The sequence below is a fragment of the Lonchura striata genome, chromosome Z (assembly GCF_050655825.1).
Source record: "Lonchura striata isolate lonStrDom1 chromosome Z, ASM5065582v1, whole genome shotgun sequence".
Taxonomy (NCBI): domain Eukaryota; kingdom Metazoa; phylum Chordata; class Aves; order Passeriformes; family Estrildidae; genus Lonchura; species Lonchura striata.
Genome location: NC_140740.1, coordinates 3,023,144 through 3,050,694, shown reverse-complemented (window position 1 = coordinate 3,050,694; position 27,551 = coordinate 3,023,144). Strand labels below are relative to the sequence as shown.

The following is a 27,551-nucleotide window of genomic DNA, read 5'->3' as shown; positions in this document are numbered from 1 at the left end:
TGAAACCAATTTTTAACTAGAGATTAGTTAATCCTTTACCTGTGTACTAAGAGTCATAGGATAATGAAACTGTTTGGATTGGGAGGGACCTTAAATTCCACCCAGTGCCACCATCTCTACAGAGATTTTCAGCTACAGAGGGAATCACAGATAATTTTAAGCCATCAGTACTTTTCAGTATCTTACCTCTCCTTGTTTCTAGCTGTTCTTATGCTCTGCATTTCAGGATATCCAAGGGTGTCTCACAGCACAGATAAAATGATGTGTACTCCTGCCATCTCCATCTCACAGATTTGTGTTGTTGCTTAATTTCTTCCCAAAATCCTCATGGGGATTGAACCCTTCACCACCTCCTGAGCCTCCCTATCTCTTCCACATGGTCATGCTGCCAAGCTTCTACAACTCAGCACACTAAATATGCTGAATTTTAGGACTTCAGGTAGGCACTTGGTGGAGCTTTTTGTTGGTTGGGATTTCTCAAGCTACAGTGAATATTTTCCTGCTTGTGCTTTTAACTTTGAATGAGGCTGTATACCAGGAGATACAGGATTTTATTAATGGGGGCATAAAGTGCTACTAATTTTTAGAAATAGAGAAAAAATAGGTGAAATCATTTGGTTTCTAAAAATTCTTTAAACTCTTCTCACTAATGAATCTCTTTCCAGAGAGATCTTTAAGGCAAATAGTGTTGTTTCAAATTAAAATTTCTGAGAATTTTGAGTGACAAAACCCCAGGGATTTATACTGAAAACAGGTAGGTTTTTGCTGCAGTGCTTTGTCATCAGCATCAGATCTTCCACTTACAATATATGGAATATCCCCATGCAGGGTTTTCAAATACCAGCTCCTTGAACTTTGTGCCATCTTCAGAGTTTTGAGTTAGCATTATTCCCACAGAATGGCTATAAATGAATCATCAAAAAAGCTAAAAGCCATAGAAACTGGTCCTAAATTCCTGTAAGTTTTTTTGTAATTTTCAGTGTGGTAAACTTGCTCATGTTATTCACTGTGTCTGTAGAAAAACAATTTCCTAACTAATTTTTTTACCTCCAGGCCTGTCGCAGATACCTGTTATACAAATATAACTTTGTTTGCAGACAGCATGTGCTGCTAAGCAAAAACATTAACCTGTTTCAGCCAGTGAAAAAGAACAAGTCTTAATTTACACAGAAATACCCAAAGGAAGTTAGGAGCTGGTCAAGCTTGTAGTTACAACCTTCCTTATTTTAACATCCAGGCACCATTTCCTGATGTGGGTTTTGAAGTCTTGTTTTAGTACATTACCACAATGGAAAACCTGCTTTAAATTAACTTCTAGGCTGGAGTCTACTGAGTGAAAATAGAAAATGAACAAAAGAAATCTTGTTGAGTGTTTTGGTTTGGATTTTGGTTAGGGTTCTTTTTATTTTTTATTTATTTTCTTTTTCTTTTTTTCCCAGGTGCTTCCAAAATAATGTGTTTCCCTACAGGCTAGAAATAAAAAGCATCCTATTAAATCACATCATAAATGACCCATGTAGCACAGTTTATTTTACATTACCTAGGTAAGGAGGCACTGAGCCAAATAAATCACAGTGAACAAGGCAATAATTGTTCCTCCTTTTTTATCACCTAAAATATGGAAGTAATGAACAAATGTGATTAAACGAGAATACTGCATTAGTAATAGGCTTTTCATTTATTGTTTTTTAGAGAAATCATGTTCACTGTGGATATGGAAGCCCTTTCCCCTGTATTATCAAGCTGACATTTTGCATATTTGAAAAGGATAATGTTGTACTTGTAAAGTAAGAACAAGCACAAAATGTAGGTGCCTTTCTTTAGAGAGATTTTATGAGCTGGATTTGTTTCGGATTTTTTTCCATGAAAAATTATACGTTCAGGGAGAGGTCAAGGCATCTCTTCAGTGCTTGTATTAAAAAATCTATGATTTTCTGGAGACTAAAGGCCACTGTAGAGTCTTTCTTTCATGTGCCAGCTAGTTTTATTGAAATAAATGGAATTACTAAATGGAGGTTATGTGGTGAAATCAGTTTCTTAACTGACCTGTGTACTTTGCCCATTACTTTTCAGAAGGATTAAGATTTCAGAATAGTAAATTAGATTTAATCATTACAGCTTAAGTAAATGAAATAGCCATAAGGCCAAGTGTAGAAAAAGTGACTTAATTATGATTAAAAATACAAACCCAAGATGAATATATCTTTATGACCAAGATCAGCCGAACAGTTGGCAGGTCTGAGACATAATTAGGTTTTTAAGGGTGCATCTAAATGTCTGTTTAAGGCAATATTCCAGCCTGATCCTTGCTGGCTCAGACCAAGGGCTCTCTCAGTGCTGTCTCTGTGGTCAGCCAGCAGCAGACACAACACAAAAAATAGGAAACAACAGAATTTTGGAGAGGTACTAAATGCAGCATTACATATAGGTGCTTTTTTAGGACACCTTCCCTTTCTTTCTGCTTCACAGCCCAGAGTTCACATTGTCTGTGGACCCTCCTGTTGGTTCCACACTGTGCTCTTTGGATTTGTCTGATCCTTTCCTACCTCCTTCACACATCTTGCAGCAAAGTGTTCCGCAGTGGGATTATGCAATCTGCAAAATGGTTATTTCCTTCTGTTTATTTTTGGTGCCCCTGACCCATTATGGGAAATGCTGTTTGATTCCTGCTTAGCAGGAGGGTGGTGGCAGTACCAGAGCTGAGATTTTTAGTTAGGCGCTGAATTCAGATTCTGAGCTTTTGGGTCATCGAGATTTTGGGAGAGGACAGAGGCTGTTCCACAGCAACACTGCTGTTCTCAGATGGACCCCAAAGCCGTGGACTACATGAACTCAGTGAGCATTTTTGTGGGCATTTTAGACATTTCAAGGACATTTTACAAAAGTGGTCCATAGACTAAGGGAACAATGTCTCTGTGCCACATCAAGAGGGGTGGTGGTTAATGAGGATGTATTGGAGGGTGAGTGGCCTGGGCACAGGAGAGGAGGGGAGAATGGATTGCTTTTGGCTTGAGCAAGGTGAATTTTGTTCACAGCAGCTGGTGTGGGGCTGTGGTTTGGATCTGTGGTGGAGTGTTGACAACACAGGGATGTTTTTGTTCTTGCTCAGCTTGCACAAAGACATTCCTCCTCCTCCCTCCACCCCACCAGGGCACAGGTTGGGAGTGCACAAGGATTTGGGAGAGGGCACAGCCAGGACAGGTGACCCCAAGTGACCCAAGGGACACCCAAGACCTTGCAGCATCCTGTTCTGCATGTAGAGCTGCGGGGACAAGGAGGAGGTGGGGGACATTTGGAGTGCTGGTGTTTGTCAGCATGACATGTGACAGAGCCCTGATGTCCTGGGATGGCTGAGCACCTGCCTGCCCATGGGAAATGAGCAGTGGATTCTTTGTTTTGTCCCAATTCTCTCCCTGATCCCACCAGGGCAGGGTGGGCAAGGGGCTGCATGGGGGTGACTTTCTGGTTGGTGTTAAACCATGTCTCGCATAAATCATGACAGCTGATCATGAGGATGGGTGATCTACTCCCTCACAGTGATGCTATATTATGTCTCAGGAGTGAATTCTGCTCGATGTCCTTACATGACTTGAATTTGTAAGTAGAAAGGGTCAGGCCACGTCAAACTCTGAAAATAGGCTGTGGGAGAGCCTAGTAACAATCCAGTGTAAAGCCTGGTTACTCAGATAGTCAAAATTCAATCTTATTTCCCCACAGGAGCCTTCTAGGATTGATCTGGATGCACAGGCCCACTTGTCCTCGCTCAGGGGAGCAGTGATCAACCTTTGCAGAGAGGGCTGTAATCCCCATTTTCCATTACTGGCAGGCATGAAGCAAACTGACACTTCATAACGCATTTTGTAATCCTGTTGGGATGAAAAAATCCCAGCAGCATAATCCTCACTTGGCCTTGTGACTCTCTTGTGTACAAAAAAATAAAGGAAGAACTGTGCATATCTTTTCTCCTCTTTTGTTTAATGTCTTACATAATTTAGACAGACAAAGCACCTCAAATTCACCTTTCCCTAAAGCACAAACCTTCTAAGAGCATTGTTCTCTCACCCCACATCACCTCCATGGATTATAAATAAATTCCTGGAGCCAGCTCACAGAACTGGCTCACAAGTCAAATACTTGGGAGAAGAACAGAGGGAAGAGTTGGGCCAGCTCCCACCAGCTGTCCAGTGATGTGATCAACACATTTGTGCATCTGTGCTAGCTCTGACCTGCCAGCCAGTCTGGGAAATACATTGCTTATTTGGATCTCCCACACAATGGTATCCTGCAGGATTAGACCTCTCAGTTTAAAGACGAACAGAACCAACTCATCAGGACCAATAATTAACACTTTTGTCAGGGTTTTTAGGGCCAAATGACACTGAATGCATTGCACTCGTGGGTTACAACAGCCAACAAGCAAAAAATTGACTAAGCTTCAAGGTAATGTGTTGAAGGAGTCATGAACCTCTATGCCACACTGTGTCCATATTCACCCCAAATTATCTCACTCTCACTGATATTAGCAAATCTTTTGAGCACAGGCCAACAGGAGAATAATGGAGGTCACTAAGCAGTTCCAAGAGATCAGTTTTCAGCTAAACAGGTCTGTGCAAAATGAGACATCCCTGGGCTGTCCTGACAGCCTCTTGGTGCAGCCAGCAGGGAGAACAAGCAGGACTTGCCACGAGTTATTTGCGAAGGGATTCAGGGCTGGATCCAGAAGCCTGATGCAGGAAGCCAGAGCAGAGCCAGAGGGGTGTCCAGCCCTTCTTGGCAGACAGGCACCACCTGTGCGCTGGTGATGGCTCCAATCTGCACTGTGGGTTTTGTTTATTGCCACTGAAGATGGCAGGGGAGTGAATGCTGCCTTTGTGTGCTGTTTGTTGTCTTAAACGGGTGGATTTCAAGGCCATCCTTCTGGCTTTATTGTGGTGGGCTAGGGCTGGGGGCTGTGAGTGTTGCTTTGGTGAAAATGGTTTCATGTCACAGTTGGTTGTAATTGAGAGGGTGAGAGCACGTCCAAAAGCAACATTAAACAGATTGTGCTAAATATGATGTGCCATCTTAATCAAATACATCGTTTGAAGGGTAACCAAACACGGCCACAGCTTTACTGTCACTACATGGTCATTTCCTGGGAGCCAATAAATTACACCCTGCTTGTTAAAACTGGGAGTGACCTTTTCAAGGCTGAGTAGAGCACTAAGTGCATTAAACGAGCCGTGTTTCCTTATCTGGCATGACAGATGTTTGATTTTGTTGACATTTTCAGGAATGCACAAACAATTACGACTTCAATTGTTTATTCATCAGAGAATGCAAAGTTACCTGATGGTGCTTATATACTGCAGGGTATTGCTCAATAAATCTTGCTGGGGTTGTTGGTGCCACCTAAGTTTATCAGCATTTAAAAAGACATAACCAGTGTTTTTTCTTTTTTTTCTCCGTAGTGGAAAGGTCATTCCTTTCTGATGGGTGATGTTTTAGGCACCAGCAGTACCTCATGGAAGAGTGAGACATTTAACAAATTACTTCCAGGCACTACAGACAAATCAAGCATTGGCATAAAACTGCATGAAAAGGCATTTAATTTGGGTGCTCCTGAATTTTACAAGGCTCACCAAACCAAGGAGTATCCTGCTCCCTTGGGTGCTCCCTGAATGGATGAGGAGTAGCTGATGGATGCCTGACTGGGAATTCTTTCCCTTTACTTGGTGGCAGTGCAGAATTTTTAATTTTTTGGCAAATGTTTGAGCAAGTATTTCAATTTTCTTCCACTATAATACCTATTATAGCAACAGAGCTCTGTGAAAACACTGCCTTGTTGAGAAAATGAGGTAAGGGAATGATTACACTCCTTTGGACATTTGTGTGAGACCACTTGAACTGAGCAAATAAATGAAGAATTAGACAATATTTATTCAGACTTTGCAGCACTATATAAATAATAATTCTGTGCAAAGACAGAAGTTTTAGGAATTACGTTTTACAGCTAAGAAGTACAGAATAAAAGGAAATGTAATGGCAAAGTTTTAGAAATAATTTTAATTTCTTCATTCTGTGCATATTTATTCACAGGTAATAAATATTATTGTCCAGTGGAACAGAGAGGAACTCCAAGGATTTATATAAGTATTAATTTTTACCTGTACACCATCATACATAGACATAAAAAATGGACGTAAACTACTAACTAGTAAAAGACGCATCACATAAAGCTAAATAAAATGGTGGGACAAAAAGGCTGAAATTTTTTCACACAGTTTTGGTTTTTTATCATATTTGCATAGGTTTTAGTTCACTTGATGCTCAAAAGAATTTCTTAATTGGATAGACTTTGACAATATCCAACTGCTATTTTATAGCTTCCCTGTCAAAACAAATCCCACAGAATCTTTTGCTAGGACTTCTCAATTTTTTAAAATAATATGTCTGTGTCTTAAGTAATGCAAATATATTTGCAAGGTCTGTAAAGACTCAGCAAGAAAAACCTGAACTTCTGTTGTAAATGTCTGCTTTGTGTCACATCAGCAGTGCCATCTTTCCTGCCATAAAACCACATTTGTTTTACAACCCTTACAGTACCATAGAGCTTTGACTCTTTTTGGGGTTTTGAATGCTTTCTAAACTCACAATCTTTTTATGAAAAAAGGAAACGGTCTGTGGGAGAAAACATGCAGAAGATTATGAAAGAGAGGGAGGGAGCAGTAAATTTTTGATAACCTGCGAGGCTAACAGAGATACTATGAGGCCAGATGGTGCATTGCCTTCTGAATTACTTTCGCATTTTACAAAAAGACTGGAAAATTTTAAAGTATTTGCAGATGAATGGGATTGTCAAATAAATATGTAATAAATTTAAATTAGTTTAATTTGATTAATAGGTTTCAGAACTGACAGAACCAGTGTTGAAGATTCAAAGGGTACTAACAGCTAGAAATTGAAAAACTGTAGTTTTACAGAGTGGCTAGTGACATAATGCAAATTTTTGAGAAGGACAGTGTTTGGGATGAAGGGTAAGCAATAACATATATTTCTTTAGTCTGTGGGCTACTGTTTTTCAAATTAATTTCAGTTTAAAGACTTCTACATTTTCGGAGTATGACTTCACAAAATCTGCCACTGATCTTGTTTTCACAAAATGGGTTGTAAGACTTTTCCTAAAAAATTGTTCTGTCTGAATAATTTGAGATTGGATACTCAGAGCTTCATGCCTGGGGTCATAAGTGCTGCAGAAAATATGAGCCAGAATAAGGAGATCCATGGCCAATGCTTTTTTTAAAAGCCCTTCTGCAATTATAGAAGGTTTAATTCAGAAGAAGGTAATGTAGCATTTAAAATATAGTTAGGAATCCTGATTTATGTTTCTTCAGGAAAATTAAACAAATTTTTTTTTTTTTTTTTTTTCCCACACACCTACCAAAACCTTTTCCTCCTCTCATGTGTGTTTGGGGTTTAAAACCCTGAACCTTCTCTTTGACCCCATCTGGCACAACTCAAACAGGAGAAACACCTGGGATAATTTAGATCCCAATTTTTCTCTGCTGTTTTATGCACCTGGCAGGTGGCCAAACATCCTTTGGTGGGCAGTTTTTCTTAACTGTGATTTGCTGCAGATGTGAGACATTTTAACCTTCACTTAGTACCTCTCATTCAGCAGCACCTTCCACCATTTCATCTTCAGTGAGATAGCTTGAACCCTTGATTCTTTTTTCTCTTTTGTCAATAGACTTACCTTGAATTGTCTTCTATTTCTGTTTGGTCACTAATTTTCAAAAGGTCATTGATTCCTAAGGGAGAACAAAAGTTTCATTTAGCAATCTCACACGAAAATTGCTAGGGGGTTTTAATAAACGACCGTTTTCAGTTCCTGATTACATACTGTGTTTTTCCTCTCCTGCAATTTTAGAAAACATCTTTTAGAGCGTGTCTCTGGCAATAATGGCATTTTCAAAAGCAGAACCTGTGGTTATTTCCTCTCCTGCATGACCTGATTTAAAGGGTACTCACATGGCTGCTGGAGCGGTACCTAAATTTAGCTGGAGAAGGAAGAGGTGTGTGGTCACCTTCCATCCAGGTGAGCTGTTGTGCAGAACAGGAGAGGCCCAGGATCACTTTCAGGTGATCTGTGGTGGCTTCCCAGGGGTGTTGCTTTAATCCACACAGACTGTGCTGCTCTGGTGAGGGTGTACTCTCAGTACCACCCACCGAGCTAGTCAACTTTTCAGGGATTGTTTATGGCATAGGAGGAGTGGTGGCTGTGGAATTTTGGACTAGGGGAATTGTGGGAAATGGATTTGTAGAACGTTCTCCAAACTTGACAGAAGGTTCACACAGTGTGTGCATCTGTACGTAAACTTTGAGATAAGAAATGCTGAGTTAGAAATGCCATGGAATAGGACAGACATTGTTAAGAGAAATGGAAATAGAAACAAATTTCAAAGGATGGCCTTACAAAAGAGACTGGATACTTTGGAGAAATAAAACTATGAAAGATACATTGTATTAAGACCCAAGAAGGGTAATTTGAGATGTTTGGCTTTAAAGCATTTGCAGTATGGTGTGGCAAAAGCTGATAGGCCAAGAAAGGCTTATAGTGTAATTAATAAATAGGTGACTTCTAATTGAAATAGTGTGAATTATAACATCTGTATTGTCTCATCCTTCACATGAGACTGAAAATAAAAGTTTTTAAAACACCTCTCAATTACCCCATCTCTGAATCAAAAAAAATAAGAATGATCCTAAGTTAGTGTTTTAGTAAAAAAAGAATAATAATTACATACATTTGTTTTCAAACATGCTTTTGAGCAAGTGCTGGAAGTCCAGTCTTCTCTCACGTGAAATTAGGCTGACTATCAATTTTATGGGGTCTCTGTAAGGAAAAGTTATGGCACACAACTCCCCATAAAAACATGGGGGTCTGAGCCCTGTCATGGTCCTGGTGCTGATGCTCTTCTTGGCTCTCTGGGCTTTGCCTTTCCCAGTCTTGGGGTTGCCTATATAAGAGGAAAAATAACTTGAATACACTTAACTTAGACGTATCTAAAGTCTTACTCGCTTAGGTTTTGCTGACCTACTTAGGATTAGAGTAGCTGGCAAATTGTTTTACATAGTTTGACTTCAGAAGTAAATTCCAATTGAACCGCTGCTGTGTTGCTTTAACTTCAAAGCAGTGTCAAACAGAGAATTAAATAAAATTTAGGTAACTTTGAAGTCGCACCTTCAGCTACTTCAGTTGTACTGCAGGTAGGCTGTCAGGTGCCCACACCTGCTGCTTTTGGGTTATGTAGTGGGCAGAGGAACTTCAGCTGTGCCTAACAATTTAAATTATGCAGCTATTCCCAGAATACCTCCCCCATTTGCACTGCTGCCACTCCAGAATATCAAGATAAAGGACTTTATTTAGGCGTTGCCAGCTTTCCCCCGACCTCTCCAAAAAAAAAACCCCATCCCTTCCACATCCAGCTTCATAAAGCCAGCACTAAAATACTCCCAAATGAGCTACAGAGAGGCACTTACAGCTCCTGGCAGTGGGTTGAGACATCGGTGAGTTAACAACAGAGCTCCTGCTCTTTGGATGAAAACAATTCTCTGCAGAATTGGATTCAGAGGACAGCACGACGACGAGGAGAAACAAACAGGAAAGAGAAGTGACAGCATGGTTTTGGGACACAGGGATGTGCACATTTCCAGAAAAGTTTCCAATTAGCTGCTCCCCAATTCTGCTCCGGGCTGTCAGAAAACAAGGTCTTGGAAAGATGGGTCCTCTTTAGGGAGGCACATCTTCTCCAGTTTTCACTTTCAATTACCTGGATGGCTCACGGAGGCAAGCAAAGAGGATTTTTCACTCAGAGTAATGACCTGTATATTTATGTTTTTTCCCCCGACAGCCCATTCTGCCACTGTTTCAGGCAATAGCTTTGGTTCACAGTAAAGCCCCATTTAGCCAAATATCTAATTGGGCTAGCAGGTTTTTCCTTCCTTGAGGAAGAGATCTTCTTGTCTTTACAAAAACTGCATTTAGTACATAATTATGGAGCTGGGCTTTTTTTTATTCTTTTTTTTTTTTTTTTTTAATTGCTAAACTTAGTCTGAAGAACTCTTGAGAGTTATGAATTTTAATGGTGAAACCAAAATTTTATATAAAAGAAACAAAACCTCAGACTCTTCCCTCATCTCCATCCCTCCATCACTTGTCAGAATTTTTATATACATTTATACACATCTTCACATACATGATTTTTGCACCTTTTTTTTTTTTCCACCAGCAAGGTACAGTTCCACATTTTGTTGCTGGCTGTGGCTTAGTCAGGTTCTCAGCAACACTATTTATACAGTGACATTTTTCAAAGAGCTGCACGCTCTACATAGCTAATGGAAAAAGGTGGCGCGACCACAGAAAAGAACTTAATGTTATTCATGGAATACCAAAGGAGAAAATGGAACAGTGGATCACATTAATTCCAGCAAATACTATTATTTTAAACTCATTTAAATTCAAGTCAAACTTATTGAGCATATCATCCCAGAGAGCAACTAACATTTATCTTCCCTGTGCAAGCAGAGCAAACAGGAGCTGGGCAGGTGCTCGCTGTTGGCAGAAGGGGCTGCCTCTGGAAAACCCATGGAGAGAGCAGGGGGCAGAGCCCACATTTATGTTTTAATTGAAACAATGATTAATTGCACCACAGAGGGTCTCACAGTCACTGTCTTTCTGTCTCGACCAGCCACGAGCCACTCTCTGCTACTCCAAAGTGTTTTTTCAGTAATGTATGTCCTAAACTTGCACCATGCCTCCTTATTTCTCAACTTATGTTTTTGATAATAATTGAAGATGTAATTACAACACTTTTACTAATAAATTATTGTGTTATTGTGCTCCTCTGATAGACATTCCAACTTCCAATAAGCAACCCAGAGATTGTTTTGCCCTATTTCTATCCTAATGTGTATTTTCATGCATTAAAATAACGATTACAAAAAGGTTCTCATAGCAGTTTGATGTAGTCCACTGAGGTGGGAACAGACAGAAATATTTTTATAGCTCTGGATATTGTGCACCAGCTCTGATACCCCCTATTGTGTGTATTGTTTGACCTTTATATAACTTCTATTTTCTTGATCATGAAATTTAGAACAACTTTCTTTTTCATTGAGGCAGCAATTTTTAAAAACATTTCCTTTACTTTTTTCTACTTAAAAAAATTTCTTTAACTAAAAAAAAAAACCCAAACCATTGATGTTACTGCACTGAAAATTCAACCAAAGTATGAATTGCAATGGATAGATGATATTTACCTTTAAAGGACAAAAATAGTTTGAATGTGCTAGCCCATGCAATACTAAGTTCCACTTTCATATTTTCATCCTCCAGCCTGAATTGTTTATAAACCTCTAAACCGTTGCATGTTCAGACAGAAATAAAAATCTCAGGCCAGAAAGAAACAAGAAAAGAGTGGCTGAGAACTTATATTAGAAAATATTTTTAATTTTTCGCCTATTATTTAATTAGAAGTAAAAAGATATTAAAGTTATTTTCATAAGTAACTCACACTCTCAATTACTGTACAGGGCAACACCTCTGTAAAGGGGTCACAATGTCAAAGAAGAAAAAACTCAGTCCAGGTTTCTCTTGTACTTAGATCAATTATGCAAGAGCTGCCCACAATAATTCAGAAGTGGGGCTCATCCAAGCCAGTATCTTATCTTCAACATGGATTAATACCAGATGCTTCAAAGCACAACTGAACAGGAATTGAAATTTCTGTTCTTTGGGGAGAAAAAAAATTCAAATTCCCATTGGTTTCTGAAGAGTGGATATGAAAAGGATGCACTGTCAAATTAATTGCTGAACAGAAATCCTAGAATAATTTGATTTGAAAAATAATGTATTCATTTTCACCAAATAAAAGTACCTCATTCAATGTAATTGAACCCAAGCTCTTCCAGACTTGTCCCTCTGGAATAAGGAGTGTTCCAGAGTAAGAAAAAAAGATCCACAAACTGAAAACATCAAAAACATTAAAGAATAAGGATATCTAATTCACATCTGCTCAGATTTAATTCAGAAACTGCTTGAAGACTATACCTAACATAATTAAATGGTAAGCTGTGAAGCTCTCTGGAAGCAGAACAGAGAGGTTTTGAGTTTGTGCCAAGATAGAAAACATGAAGGTGAAAATTATAACAGGGAAGTTGGAAGGGATCATTAATGATTTTCCTTAAAATTGGCATCTGGCAAGCAAAAAATACCATCATTCACACAGATGTGTTATTTCCCTGAGGTCCTTTAGCCACTGCCTTGTTTCCTTCATACACTTTTAATGACAGAAGAGCAGCACTTACATATTGCTTTTTGCCTATTCTCAACTGATTTATCTTCTACCAAGTCAAGGTGCCCTAAAGGGAACCCAAAAGGCCATTTTAAAATAAATATTTCCTTGGATGCAGAGACTTATCATATATCTGAGTGTGATGGAACACACTGTTTTTGCACAACTCAATTCTGCAATTTGTGGGCTTTAATGAATCTGATCCATCCCTCTTCATACCATAAAATATCAGTTCATGCATATATTTTAAATGAATAGACCAATCAACAAATAAGTATGGTTGAGGAAGTATTGGCTGAATGCAATGATCTTCTCATAAAAGAAAAAAAATGTATCCTGGAGTTGGGCCTCTGTGAAATTATAACACAGTCAAATACCTGGTACTAATGACAGGAGCCACATCTCTCTCAATGACAACCTGTATTTTCCAGCCAAGCAACCAAAATAATGCATTTCAGACTTTGCTTTATTGAGCAGTGATGAAATCACAAATAATCTAGAAGTCAAAAATGCTGTTGGGTAGAATGCAGACCGCCCCAATTAGCATTAACAGAGAGCAGTACAGATCTATTAACATATTTCTGCTGCAGAAGTGAAAACTTCTGAAAGCCTAAGGGAACCAATTACTTAAGTCAGGCAGGGGACTTACAGACTTGGTAATTGTTGGGGCTCAAAAACTGCTAAAAACTGCCCAAGTACCTCATGTAGGGGAACAACCCAGTTCTAAAGGGACTAATTACAGCCTTGGCAGCATGCAGGAGCAACAGAGTTTGCCATGAGTGGAGACCATAAGCCCTCATTTTCTAACTCTCCGTGTGCAGATGTTTTATCAAAAACACAAACTAAAAACTACCTATACTCAAGGAACCTTGAATTAACTGACTGTATTAACAAAGGCTACTGTGCCACATTTTCTTTGTAAATGAAAGCAACACCACACCACACACACAGGTTTATCAGTTTAAGACTAGCATGATGTCTTTAGTCAGCCCTCACACAAAGCAGGGCTGATGCTGTTTAATTTTTGCACGACTTGTACTGGGCACACAAAAACTGGGATTATATGGGGGGAGGTTCAGCTCCTCCGTCCCCTCAGCACACAGCCATGGAAATAATGTAAAACAGCAGCAGAGGAGAGATTACAGGTACTGTGCTCTACATCAGTGATTTATTTACCCAAACTGGTGGCAGGTTTGGAAACAGTCAAGATTTGGAGGCGTCTTAGACCTAGGAGCCCCCAGCACCTTTCTGCTCCTGTATGCCTACAATCCATCAGGGATCTGTGAAAAGAGATTACAGTTTTAGAACGTTTCAGAAGAGGAGAAAGTATCTAACATTTCATCCAAAAATAATTGCTTTAAGTTTGAGCACCTGTAGTCAAAAGTATGTTTGAAAGCTACAGAAGTGGTGGCATTCAGAAAGGAGACCTTGTTTTAAGCACAGTGAAGGAAGTGGTTTGCCCCTCCCACAGGGTGAACCTTCAGAGGTGATGTGTGCTTTTTCCAAACACATCAGGTGTTTGAAATAAGATTTGTAGAGACAGATGGTTCATATGTACTTGTATATAAACTTTAGGATAAGAAATGTTGACTTAGAAATGTTATAGAACAAGATATTGTTGAGAGAGAAGTGGAGCTAACGAAGTTTTAAAATAAGGATTTATAAATAAACCTAGGTATCTTAAAGAAATAGAACTATGAAATCTGACAATCAGGGACTCTAGAGTAAGGAGGAACAGCGTTCAGCACTTTAGACTCACCCCTGCAGACAGAAATGTGGTACCTAGGAGCTGTTCTGCTATGAGCAGTGTTACCACTCCCACGTACTTCTGCTGAGGGAGTTTGATGAGAAACTGGCATCCACAGAGATCGGAATGGCAAGAAAAGAATTCAAAGTTCGATGGAACTGTTCACTTCAAGCCACATGAAATGCACTGTGCAGCAGGAAGGTTTGAGTTGGGGGGGGAAAAGCAAACCAGAAAAGTTCACAAGTAAAAGTACCAACAGAAAGCCATAGTTCCTTCCAAACACCTCGCAGTCTGCAGTAGGTTCAGTTTTGGTAACTACAGAATATTGACAATACTTTTTTTCTGGTCAGAGTTGTGCCCACCTCACCCCCTAAGCCCAAAGCCTCATTAAACCTTTAGGGCAATGCCCAAGCACCTGCTCAGAGCTGAGGCTACAGTGAACCTGGGAACAGCAGCTCTTCAGAACTGCTGAGCCTGGAAGAAAAGCCACAGAAAATCCTCCCTGAAGTTAAAAATTCTGCAGCGTGGATTATGGTGACAGGATACCCACTGCTATAAACTGTCCCAGATGATTATTCTGGACAGGAAAAAAAATTCAGCCCAATCCCTGCTCTGAAATGTGATTTTTCCCACCTTCTGATTTTATACATTAGGACAGTTAAGTGTTTAATTTAATGACAATGCACTGCAATTGGAAGGGATTCTCAGTACACACCAGCTGTCAAAAGCACTTCAGGAGTTTCACAAAACACACAGCCAAAGGCCTTGGGGTTTAACATTTTATTTAGAGACATCCAGCACAGGTTGCAGCTATCATATCCCCATTGAACGATGCTGTGCAGAAGACTTCAACTCTGCAAGAAAAAGAAATAAATTTAAGAGCCTTGTCATAAACATATGATTAGAACTTTTGATTTATTTGAGGATTTCGCTTCATTCACTGCCTGGTTTTGCATCAGAGGCCTCGACTTGCATGAAACCACACAGTTCTAAATGCACAGCTTGACTACAAACCTGATTTTGATTTTCTCCTCAATCAAGGCTGGAATAGAATAAACATCAAACTCAAAGGAATTGCATAATTTGTTCCAATTATAAGATTACAATGAAGATTTATTTTCTTTCAAGAACTATATGGATAACTGAAGCTCCTAAAACATGTTTAGTTTCTCAGATTACAGACAACACCAGTTACTTCCAAAGACCACCTTAAGCAAAATGAAGTGGGCTTTCAACTGGAACTGGCATGGTTGCGCAGTCCGAGTCATGTCTGAGGCTTTCTTTGTAAGGATCATCAGCAAGCACCAATTAATTTCTGTTAATGACTTTACCTTAACTGGACAGTAACCTGTGAATGATGTAGATGGTGAGATTGTTTTGGTACAGGCTCAAGAAAATGTAATTTTCCCCTGAAATCTGTCAGCACCCTTCACCTTTGCCAAAGGAATAATAAAGTTACTGCGAGTATATGTGGTCTCCATCTGTTTTCTTGCATGGATTATTTTAAAGACAATTTTTTCTGGCACATCAGCAAGCGTTTACAGCATCACAGTTTCTCATCCTGTTCTGTCACATCACACGTGCCAGTGACTCCCACACCAGCTGCAGCTTTTTAGCTCCTCTAGGGGGGAAGCAGACATGGCTTTGGTCACAGCCAGGAGCTGCAGGCAGAGAGGAGCGGCCTCTGGGGAGGCAAAGGTCACAAACCACCGAGTGCAGCAGCTCTGCCACACAAACTTCCACTAATTCAGCTATCACCGTGCAACTGCAGGCCACAACACTGCAGCACCTGGGCTGCAAAAGGCTGAGAACTCTGAAAATCTGACCAGGTCAGGCTCATTAAGCTCCCCTGTGCTGTGAAATCCAGGAAAAGCAGTTACCCAGCTGGCACAGCCGCAGCCCATCCTCTTCATTTCTTCAGGAGCTGGTGTCTGACTATGAAGAAAGGGGCACCAAATCCACTCCCAAAGAACACACACATCATCGCGAGCAGCCGCCACTTGTTGTCCACAGAGAACGGGAGGTTCTAGTGGAAAAAAAAACGGGAATTTTGCCTTTGCAGTCAAAGCACTAATTCCCTTCTAACCCATTTAGAAGTGCTAAGAATCTCAGAGCAAAACAAATAGGCAGTTTCAGAGCATTTTCAGTGTTCCTCAATGAAAGAAACACAGTATTTACTGAAAGGTACCTACAGGGAAATTGGAGATGCATTCTTCATGAAGAATTACAGTGACGGGACAGGAGAGAACAGATTCTAGCTGAAAGAGATTTTTAGCTGGGTACTAGAAAGAAATTCTTCCCTGTGAGGGTGGGCAGCCCTGGCACAGGGTGCCCAGAGCAGCTGGGGCTGCCCCTGGATCCCTGGAACTGCCCAAGGCCAGGCTGGACAGGGCTTGGAGCACCCTGGGATGGTGGGATGTGCCCCTGCCCATGGCAGGGGGTTGAATAAAATTATCTAAATTATCTTTAAGGCCCTTTCCCACCCAAACACTCCAAGATTACAGCCTGCATGTGACCTCTAGAGGTTACTTCGTCCCCTCTTCTCTCCGTCCAGCCCAAGGTGGGACCAGTCTGCTGCAGGTCTCATTCAGGTAAATGTAAAAACCCCTGAGGATATATATCTACATCCCCCGGAGTGTTCTGATATGTCATTATATTCACCGTGAAGAATTTGCTTGTATCAGTTACGTAAGTAAAATTAAGCTTTTAGACCGAAGGCTTGAGAGAACCGGCCAGGTACATCAGAAAGCGTTTACAGTATCATTGTTACCCCTCATACAGCAATGCTCATCATCTGTACCACCGCAGGGAATGCCGCTGGGGACCGCCACCACACGATCTGCGCTGCTGTGGCTGTACCGGCACCACCCCAAAGCCCGCAGAACACAGCCAGGCACAGGGCAGCCATCACCCCCACCCCGCCATCCCCTTCCCCGCGACCTTCAGCGGGCCAGGACGCTTCTGCCCACCTTTCCGGGCCCCTCCTCATAGTGGCTGCGGCGGATGGCGGAGGTGGCGAAGCGGCGGACACCGGCGGACAGCATGATAGGGACAGGAGAGAGCAGCCACTCGTCCGCCCTGCGCGACCTTCCCCGGGGTGGCGCGGCTGAGGGGAGCCGGAACCGGAACCGGGAAGGAAGAGACGAGCGCCGAGGGCATGACGGGAGTTGTAGTTCCTGTCGGTCACGTGGCACCAAACGGCGGCCTGCGGTTGGTCGAGCCCCGCGCGCGCTCCCCGCCGGGCCCCGCCGACATTTTGTGGCGGCTGCGGGGTGGCGGGAAATGGCGGGCGCGGGGCTGAGGGGCTCTGAGGGGGTCTGAGGGTGAACTGCGGCTCGCGAGCTGCACTGGGCCACTTTTATTGTAGAGCTCATGGATCCCGCTGAATGGGCGAAAAATACAGTAACAGAGTGGTTTATGTTGGGAAGGACACTAAAGTTCATCCGGTTCAACGCTCCCCGCCCCATACGGGCAGGGACACCTCCCACTGTCCCAGCTGCTCCAGCCCCAGTGTCCAGCCTGGCCTTGGGCACTGCCAGGGATCCAGGGGCAGCCCTAGCTGCTCTGGGAATTCCATCCCAGCCCTGCCCACCCTGCCAGGGAACAATTCCTAATTCCCAATATACAGTCCATCTCTGCCCTGTGGCAGTCTGCATCCATTCCTCCATGTCCTGTCACTCCATTTTTTTTTTTTTTTTTTTTTTTAATAGGGTTCCTCTCTATCATGAGGGATGCTGGTGATTTGTACATGACTTATTTATACGGTATCACTACCTCCAGTGACTGTACTGTGCCCTATTTAAACTCTAAAGAAATCTTGGCAATGTGCAGGGAAAGAGGAACCGCCAGCACCCTTCTCATTTGCCAAAGGAGTAACAAACTTACTTCCAGTATTGGTGGTCTCCATCTGTTTTCTTACATGGATTGTTTTAAAGACAAACTTTTCAGGAAAAGAAGTTTGATGCTGCCATCTCATTTGCAAGGAAGTAATTTTTTTTAATAGCCTTTCTGCACGTTTATGTACTGACAAAGGATAGAAAACCAGGATTTTTATGCTCACCAAAGTAATGCTGTAATAAAAAAAGGTTAAAATCACTTTGAGAACTGGGGCTTAATTACATTAGTTGGTGGTCCTTGACCACTAACTACTCATATAGAACCCTAGAACACATTCTGTCATTACTTGTGGATCTACTTGTGGTTTGTTTAGCTAGGTGTTTTTAGATTTTTTTTCCCCCTGTATTTAGATAGACTTATTTTTATTTGTTAGAGTTTGCAATACTTTCTTGCCCTCCATTTTCTAATTCTGAGGTCTATTGAGAGATGCTTTCCTATTCTTGTTAAATTCCATTTCTGCTCAGGCAGCCAGGCCTCTTCTCCCTCCTACTCCCCCTTTCTCAGTCATTTTCTAATTGGAATTTATGGCATGATAGTGCTCTGCAATCTGCTTTATCATCTTTATAACAAATGTTCTTGTTTTAATGTCATTCTTCTCCTCCTGCAGCGGATTTTATAGTGTTACTGCAGAAGAGATGCTGAACGGAGACATAAAGATTCCTGTTACACAGTTGTATGAGTTTAATCCTTGATGCTCTGCAGATGTTTTCTTTGTAGGCAGAAGTGGGAATCTCCAGGTAAATATGAATAGAGAGTGGGCAATATCTAGAGTTGTTTTACAGCTGGAGAAATAGAGCTGAACACTCAAATTTGTTTTCTTTTAAAGCATAAACTGATAGAAAGTAAGCCCCAGAAGGCTGTGGGGAGGAGTTTAGAGTAACAGACTCTGGTGGTATTGATTGGAATTTTGGCAAATGAATAAAAGATAGTATCTTCTAAAGTGTTAGAAATACGATGTACCTTAATTATGATGAGGATAATCAGGCATCAGGGCAGATTTTTACAGCAGATGCCAAGTTCTCCACTGTATGCATTTATAAAAAGGCAGCCTAACTCACAAACTGTGGGAATTACAGAATTAGTTACTGGGGGGAAATTCCCTGGCTTGTGCCATGCATGGGACCAGAATGGGTGATTATACTGGTACCTCCCAGCTTTTAAATCTATGAATCTTTGAATTTAGGCTGCTTGTTCACATTCATATTTTTAGGTCTACCATTTTTTTCTTCTTTTAAAACACCTATTACTTTTTACCAGGTTATCTTTTTCATTTTCAATAATATTTTGGTGCTGTGAAAATGACAGGGTGATGAGTTCTTTCAGGTGCTGCTTTTTTACTCACTTTTCCCCATAAAGAATGTTTTTCTTCTTGATCTAGATGCCAAAAAATACAAATAAGAAAAAAACACAGGTAGCTAAGGAAAGTAATGCACAGGCTCTATCTTTCATGATCTTGATGAAAGAAATTAAGCATAGAAAGCTTAGTGTATATTTTATAAAGTACACATGGCCTTACTTTGGGGGTTGAAACTGCCAATCACTGAGATACAGTGAGAAAACCAAGATAAAAGTCATACTGGCTTTTAAAATCCTCTTTTATGAGTAAGTAAACATCTGTTTTTGAATGCTGAAATTATGTATGGTCAAGTTCAGATGTGTGTACTTCACAAAAGCTTTTTAATAGCATAAACTCCCTAAACTGTTTTGCTAGTGTCATGGATAGAGGGCTCAGGAGACAAAACAATTGTCTTTGGTGGCACAAAACCATTGCATTTCTACAGAAATTATCCTCTGTTTTTGCTGACACGAAAAATTATTTTGTCTAGCATCCAACTCGGGAATTAACCTCCCTTCAGTTGTAAGGTCAGGTATTAGCTGTAAGATTAAGCAGTTGTTAAATTCTAAGTGATAAAAGGGAAAGGGTGAGTAGAAGCTGGAGAGACATTATATAATGAATACTAATTATATGTCTTTTAGCAAAACTTTGGGTTAATTTCACAATTTTGTTATCGAGATTTCAGAGAGCCACAGGCAAGTGAAGCAGAGTAGTAAAATGAATTGTCTTGTGGAAGCAGTCACAGATTTGTTGCAGACATTGATAGCAACAGGATGCCCATTGGAGGAGTCTGTTAGGAGAAGGAGTGTATTTTATTCTTCCATTATAGTTATTAAAACCAGTCAAGCTTCCAAATGTTCAAGCCTAACATAAGGTGTGAAACTGAGTTACCTTCAAATATAAATATGCACTGAAAACAAATTTTTCAGGGCACAGTTCAAAGGGCACTTTCCTCCCCCAGCTGCTTTTGGACTGGATAATCTCACAGATCCAGTTCAGGGTGTACTGGCACAAAGGCTCAAGTGGTCCACAGAAAGGTGTGAAACAGTTGTAGCATTAAAAAGGTGGAAATGGATGCACAGAATTAGTGCTTTTCTTGGCAGCAACATCATTTTATATTGGCAGAAAGAGCTTGTCCAACTACAGCTTTTCTGCAGAATGCATATATATTATTTAATATTAGGGCATGAGAAAATTATCACGTAATAAAACTCTTTCCCGAGCCTCAGATACTGCTAATGCCTAGTGCATTTATTAATTTTATTTCCCAGGATCATTCATGATAATATGCAAGATAAGGTGGTAGGTATTAAAATATTACTTAAAGATTTCAATGTATTGTGATATGTTATAAACAAGAGAATAAAACAATTTTGTTTCATTGTGTACTATAATATCTTGATGTGCAATCATCTTCCTGACAATCTACTGTTGTCATTTTGTCAGCCACCACTCCACAAATTGTTTTTAAGACTGTATAATTAACATTTTTAATCTTTACAGTTAACATGCTAACATAAGAGTTAACATACACAGCTCGAGTTACTGCTCTCAACCTGAATTAAAATAGTATTATTTTTGCATCTGTTTGAAAACAAAAAGTGGGCCTCTGCATCCGAATTTTGCCTGTTAACTCTGGTTGTATCATTTGGTTTGCCATTAGGATTGTGGGGGGAAGTAACACAGTACCTGTGTAATTCATACTTTTAAGCTGTCATAAATATAAAAGTGCTATAGGAACTACTTTGCTGTGCCTCTGCTTATTGGTGTGGTTTTTTTTTTGAGTGAAAAACACAGGTAGTGTGAAAAGTTGAGCAAATATTTATAGATTGAGTGTTACTCATGGAAGCAGCTAAACTGGATGTGTATAGTGACAAAATCACAGTTTTGGCAGTGTACCTAGATAAATTTATTTTCACATTATGTGAAATAGTTCAAAAATTGCCCCTTCACGTTAAGTGATTCCTTATGGAAGCAGAGTCTCATTTGTATGTACTATCAGTATTTCAGCAGCTGAAATAAGTGCCTAACAATAATATTTTACCCTGACAGAATTACTTTTTTTTCATTAGTCTTTAGCAGCATTAATTAAATCTCCCAAAAGACTGTTTAAAATACATAAGGGAAGGTTGGTTTCACAGAACCTATTCCAGAGACTTCACAAGGATACAGCACTTGCACCGTGAGTAAGAGCCACTTTGCATTATTTATTTTGTCTTCTTGTCTTTCTCTAAAATGGAGTATGTAAAGCTCTGTATTTTTATCATAGACACCAAGACAGTTGGTTTGCAATTAGAGCAAGCAGCGTTATAATTACTTGCATTTTGAATTATCTCATTTTAACAGCCATTGCTCCATTGCTTGGTTGCTAAAGCTTGTGCTTGAAGGAGATCTTTTGTGTGTGGGACTATCTTAGGAACCCGGAAATCACTATTTGTCCTTGCAGGTGCAATACTCCATTTACTTTGTTGTAAAAGCAAAAAATGCCCTTAATTTTTCTGCCATATTTGTGCTTATTTTTCCTGCAGTTTATAAATGTTTTTTTTTAAAGTCTTCTTATTGGCTTTTCTATCCAGAGGACTGTATGTGGTTCAAAATATTCATAGAAGTAAAAAAGAGCTCTCAAAATACAGTTATTCTAACATATATGATATGTATGATTCACATACTTGCCACACATTACGTCTTTTTCCTTCTTTACAATTCTTTAGTCATGCACAAGCCTTTTTAATATATTCATGTTCCTGTATTATTTGTAAAACCTATTACTTATAAAATCTTCCACTGCTGCTTTGTTTCTAGCTGTTCACAACTATACATATTGTCACCCTGACTGAGGTAAATTAAAGACTTGCAGATATCTAAAAAAAAAAAAATGGAGTTAAAGATAAAAAAAAGATCAATTTTTTTTGCCCCTTAATCTTGGAAAGAAATGCTGAGGGGTAGAACTCTATTTAATAGAATCAGTGTTGTCAACAAGGTATTATTTGTTTCTAAAGCCATGCTAGATATTGTGAATGTTTCTTAGAGAAATGTATTCTTTACAGTAGGCTAAAATTTTTGACATATTGGGCTAACCCATAAATTGAACTCAGGCTGCTGAGTTTTGAAGCAGGTGTTTAATCTATTCAGGGTTTTTCTTTTTTACAACTTAAAAGAACAAATTACTGTCAAACTACCTAGTCAAGCAGTTGATGTACAATGAATTGGAAAGGGCTTTTTTGTGTAGACAACATGTCCAAATGTATATGTTGTAAAGTGGTATGCTAAGATACAAGTTACTGTAATTTCCATGAAAAAGGGTGACTAAGTATAAGAATCAAAAATTGAGGTGCATTTGCCTAGTGTGGTGTGGTTTTTTTAGTCATTTCAGGATGCTCTGGGAGATTCACAGTGCTGAGGGTTTCTGTGAGACAATGCCAAAAGAGATAGAGCAGCTGAAGAGAAATAAAGGTGGGAGAAGGACTGCTTTTCTCTTAGGTACTTTTTATGCAAAAATTCACTTTTTAAGTATTGAAGATCAATTTATGTTCCTCTAATTTACTGTAACAGTGTAATTGCACCACTGTTTACTATTTTTTTAAGTGCTTTTACAGTACATTTTCTGGACTGATGTTACCAGTGACTTCTGGTTGGCCATAAGCATAAGCGCTCTGTACTATTACTTTCCCTCTCTAATTATGGCAGATGGTTTAGCTGCTAAGCAAGTATTGCTGTAATTTTTCTTGTTAATATGTTGTTAGACTAGAAATTCACTTGTGACAGCAGCTTTTAGCTGTGTCTTTTACAACAAGGATGCCTGGCAGTGTGGTTACTGCTGACTTACCATGATGAGTGAACAGTAACTGATGTTCTTAAAAGCCATTCTCAGGTACCATACACAGACATGCCAGTGTTGACAAGAGGTGAAGTTGTGTAATTTCAATTTTGACATCAGTGAGGATATAAAAATGATTTGTCATCTGAGTTCTCAGAGCTCAAATCTGGAACTTCTGAAGTTGCTGAAAGTAGCTGAAGGTGCACTAGTTCATGGGACCTGATGAGCTGCATCCACAGGTCCTGAGGGAACTGGGTAGTATTTCATCCTCCTGCAAATACATGACAAGAAACTACAAACATTTCCTATGATATTTTGATTCATTAGTAACATTCCAATTCCATCTAGCTAAGCTATTTTATTTACACACCAGCCTGTCAGTTCCTCCAGTGACCTGTTCACTGATTTCTTCTCCAAACTTAGTTTTTCAGAATGTTTTTGTAATATGCTGGTGAAATATAGTATGTCGTCTATCAGTGATCATTATAATGAAGTATTAACTGTTTGAAATGTTGAATGTGAAGTCTGCTGGTGCCTCTAGTTTATATTCTTTGTGCATCAACATTATCCCCTTGTTTATGAGGTCAATAAAGAGCTAACGTCTGCCAAAGCACAGACACTTTTTGTGTCAGAACTGGCTGCTTGGTCAGCAGTCAGGCATGCTGAAAGTGCAGTAAATATTTAGTCTTGGACTTTGTTATGTATTTTCTATGTAATTCAGGCTGTACTGACTCATTCACTGTTAATATGAACTTAAAATGAAGTGACAGTGATGAGGACTCACATCATCTTCATTACAAGCACTAACAAGGTCACTCTGCTACAAAGTCTGGGGTCAAGTTTTACCAGTCAAACGAATAGGAGGAAGTATTTTACTGATAAACTTCTCATAATGGGATAACCAGAAGGTATATTTTTAGAGTTTATTTTTCAAAATGCTTTTAGCTACTGCCTTACCATAGGTTGCTAAGTCAAAACAAAGTTTGTGCCAAGCTGCAGACTTCAAATGCTGAGTAACCACTTTTTTCCAGATGGAAATCTCAATGTTTTGCCACATCATTTGGCAGTGGATCTGCTTCTGTGACACATCCAAACATTTTAGTGGAACATAAGCTGGATGTTGCTAGTGTGTAGGTTCCTAAGATGTAATGTTCTGTGTGTGTGCTCTCTCCTTCTCCACCTAAAACTGGATGTCTTTTTAGAAACCAATAATGTTTGTTTGGTCCACTCTAAGGCACCGTGAGAGAATTTCCTGCTCTATCAGGTTTATGTGGCAAGGTTTTGGTAGTGGAGGCTGCAGGATAAGGTCCTGAAATAGCCAGCCCGTGTTAGGAAAATTTACATTTGCCCTCCTTACCTTGGAAATTATGAACTTGATTATCTCTGCATTCCTTTTGGCTCCTCTCAAGTCACGTAACTCCAAAATCCTTATTCAGCACTTTTCTTGAACATTTTAAGAAATATTTTTCATCATCTTAATGTTTGTTCCTGAGATTAAAAAAATCCTCTTAAATGTCTGGAGAAACACACTCATATTAGGTGGACTTATTGTCAATTTTAATCCTCTGTGGCTCCAAACTTTATCAGATGTTTGATGTATTTATCAAATACCTTGAACAATTTCTTTTGCTCAAAAGGTTATCTTTTCTTCATGTCTCATCTTTGTCTTGTTCTATGTCTTGAAGAGATGTGTGCAAAACCTTCCCTGAAGAATTTGATAACTTCAGCAGCTTGTCACTGGGACCCAGCTCTCTCCTTTAAAATAGTTCATTTCATAAATGGCAATTCAATACATTTTATAAAAGGAAATCATTATCAACTAGACATGGGGATAGAAGTGTTTTTTTTTTTCCTACTGCACATACTCAATTTCTTCACGGAATTTCATTTCACAGTTGGAAACTTGACTCCTGACTAGAGCTGTATGATACTGCCAATTTTTGCTTTGACTATTCAAGTGTAAAAATAGCTAACTTTGCAAGAATTCAGCATTTGTAATCCAGCTTAAGAGTGTCACGTTATTGTAGAGCAAGTGGTTCTTGTCTTTGAAAATAACCAGGCTGAAGTAATGGAAGTGTGAAACAGAAAAATGTCATTTGCCTAAACATACTCAGGTTGAATCAATTGCTTGTCTTAATTAGAAATTAAGATTCTGAATGGTTAATTCTTATACAAAACTGAGCAGATTGATACCCCATTGTACTTGCTTGTTTCCTACCGTTCTGGTAGCACATAGCCCAGTTAAATCCAGGTAAATGTGTTGCCTTATGGCTCCTCAGAGCAGGGAGCAGGGCCTGGCCAGCTGGGACATGAATTTCTACAGGGGATGATGCTTTTGTTTTGGATTGACAAGCACTTGACTGAGTACCTCTTGCTGAGTCTTGCTTGAAACTGCCTGTAGAACTTCTTTTCAGACAGTTTTTCAGATAAATAGGCAGCGTGACTGGAAACGTTCTTGAAGCTTCAGCTCTGTGATGAGAATTCAGGGATAAACTAGGAATATGGGGCAAATACACAAAGTTTCGCCAAGAAACTCACTTCTCCCACAGCTTTTACTTACATGCATAATCTCACACATCAACTTCTCATACAAAATTTTTATCACCAATCACACTTTCTCCTAGATTATGTCTAAAGTGTGAGAATTGCACATGAAGGATGAGAACACTGAAGCTTCTTGTCTCGAGACTGAGGGTGTGTGCCACAACTTCATCCCAGTTCTTGCCTCTAGTCTGTATTTCTGGGATTTCTTTCCAAAAGTTTATTTCTTTCTTGGAAAATGCTTGCAAGTCATATCACAAGAGCCAAAAGTTGTTCTGATACTTATTCTTTTTCCTCAAATCTGAAGTCTCTTTATAGGCTTTCTTGGCGGATCCCTTGAGGCCTTTTAATCTGTGGATGTTTTGCAGGATTGCCTTAAACTGCAATTCCATTTCTTGAGTATTTGATGCATGGACAGTGGTTTGGAGAGAAAGTTGGAAGGAAGCAGAAGGCTGGGGCTGGAAGCAAATACATCAAGAAAGGATATTTGGGAAAAGGTAGATGACCAGTGAAAAAAAGATATAGAGGATTTGATGACATATCCATGAGATAACAGCATCAGCTTTGTGTTCTGTGCTACCATTCCATCACGGATTCAGCAAGGCTCTTTGGGGTACAAGTGCATGATACTGGATTGTGCTCCAGTATGTGTTGAAGTGCATCCCAAGCTGGGATTGGCTTTACAAGTGAGCCCATGTTTCCATCTGATGCATCTGATTTGGTGTCTTGATAAAAGGAAGGCAGTAACACATCATTCTGTACTCACAGTTTCCAAAGGGCATGTGAATGTTATAAGGAAATATCTGATAAATCTCTTGGAATTAGAAGTGACAATATAATAAACACTTTCAGTTTGTATTTACTGTGCCTTGTGTGATGTTTATTCTTTTACCTCCTACTGAGACTATTATATTTGTTGAGAGGATACATGTGTTTTCACATCTGTCATTCTCCTCTTTCAGTAAACATTCAAGCAGCAAGTTGTTGTCCTGGATGTTGTGCAGAAGCATACTGGTGTTGGTGATGTGATACATCATATATCATACCTGTCCACATCATAGATGTGATGATGACAATTTGTACTTAAGATAGTTTTAGTTCTTAATTACTGTTTGTTTTTTTTTTTTTTTTTTTTTTTTTTTTGACAGAATATTTTTGTGCAAGTCCTCGTTCTCTTGAAATATCTGTAACTGTTATTAGCAGCCCTAACATTCTCTCCACCTCCCTAATTTACTTTATGGACTTTGTGGAGGCATTTTATGAAAATTTAGCTTTTATTTTCAGAAGTTGTAGCCAAGATTACACAAGTGTTCTTTGACAGCTAGGCCTGGCTTCAAATCAGCTGATCACCAAAGAAGATTATAGAGCCTTGTTCACTAAAGGAGATTTTAAATCACTTGCTCAGGAATCCCACAGTCCCACAGCCTTAGGAGACTTTGAGAATTATGTTCGTTCCACATAAAGCTAAAATATGGGTAATTTTCCAATTTATGGCAAGCAAAGAAAGATGAGTTGTGGAGACAAACTCCAAATCTGAATGTAATCTGTGATTTAGATCTGAAGGGTCAGGAGTAGGTCCTATCTATACTGATTTATTCTCATTGATTGACACAAAGAATGATCCTACTGTTTTTCTTGGTCTTGTGCCTGTAGTTATGTTGTGTTTGGAAGAAACTCCTGTCAAAAATCAGTGTCACAGAGATTATCCAGCATTTGTCCACAGGAATTCTACAGAAAACGCAGGTGCAGGAGGTTTATGCTGCTGTTTAGTGCCTATCCTAATATGTATTAGTCCTTCCTCTAAGTAAAACCTGCCCTCAACAGTGTATTTTAGTGATTATCTTTTATAAAGAAATTGTAAATAAATACATTTAAAAA

At 39.6% G+C, this 27,551-nt stretch overlaps 1 protein-coding gene, 1 long non-coding RNA gene and 2 other non-coding genes across 4 annotated transcripts; 1 reads left to right on the top strand and 3 right to left on the bottom strand.

Moving 5' to 3' along the window:
• Positions 1–471: 471 nt before the first annotated feature.
• Positions 472–3,954, top strand: LOC116184571 (uncharacterized). Its single transcript, XR_004149326.3, has 2 exons — positions 472–2,835; positions 3,718–3,954. It is a non-coding gene; the product is annotated as an uncharacterized LOC116184571 (long non-coding RNA).
• A 10,893-nt stretch (positions 3,955–14,847) lies between these two features.
• COX7C (cytochrome c oxidase subunit 7C) lies at positions 14,848–17,186 on the bottom strand. Its single transcript, XM_021551790.4, has 3 exons — positions 17,052–17,186; positions 15,963–16,108; positions 14,848–14,936 (listed from the first exon to the last, which is right to left on the bottom strand). The coding sequence occupies exons 1-2, from the start codon at positions 17,124–17,126 to the stop codon at positions 15,992–15,994; spliced, it is 192 nt and encodes a 63-aa protein (XP_021407465.1). The 5' UTR covers positions 17,127–17,186; the 3' UTR covers positions 14,848–14,936; positions 15,963–15,991.
• Positions 15,606–15,666, bottom strand: LOC116184653 (small nucleolar RNA Z39). Its single transcript, XR_004149404.1, has one exon. It is a non-coding gene; the product is annotated as a small nucleolar RNA Z39 (small nucleolar RNA).
• LOC116184654 (small nucleolar RNA Z39) lies at positions 16,820–16,882 on the bottom strand. The gene has a single exon (XR_004149405.1). It is a non-coding gene; the product is annotated as a small nucleolar RNA Z39 (small nucleolar RNA).
• Positions 17,187–27,551: the final 10,365 nt, after the last annotated feature.

Excerpts from the sequence above, each read along its gene's own strand:
- COX7C (XM_021551790.4), bottom strand. The coding sequence starts at position 17,126 with ATGCTGTCCGCCGGTGTCCGCCGCTTCGCCACCTCCGCCATCCGCCGC. Across the intron at positions 16,109-17,051 it reads ATGAGGAGGGGCCCGGAAAG|AACCTCCCGTTCTCTGTGGA; the intron begins GTGGGCAGAAGC and ends TTTTTCCACTAG.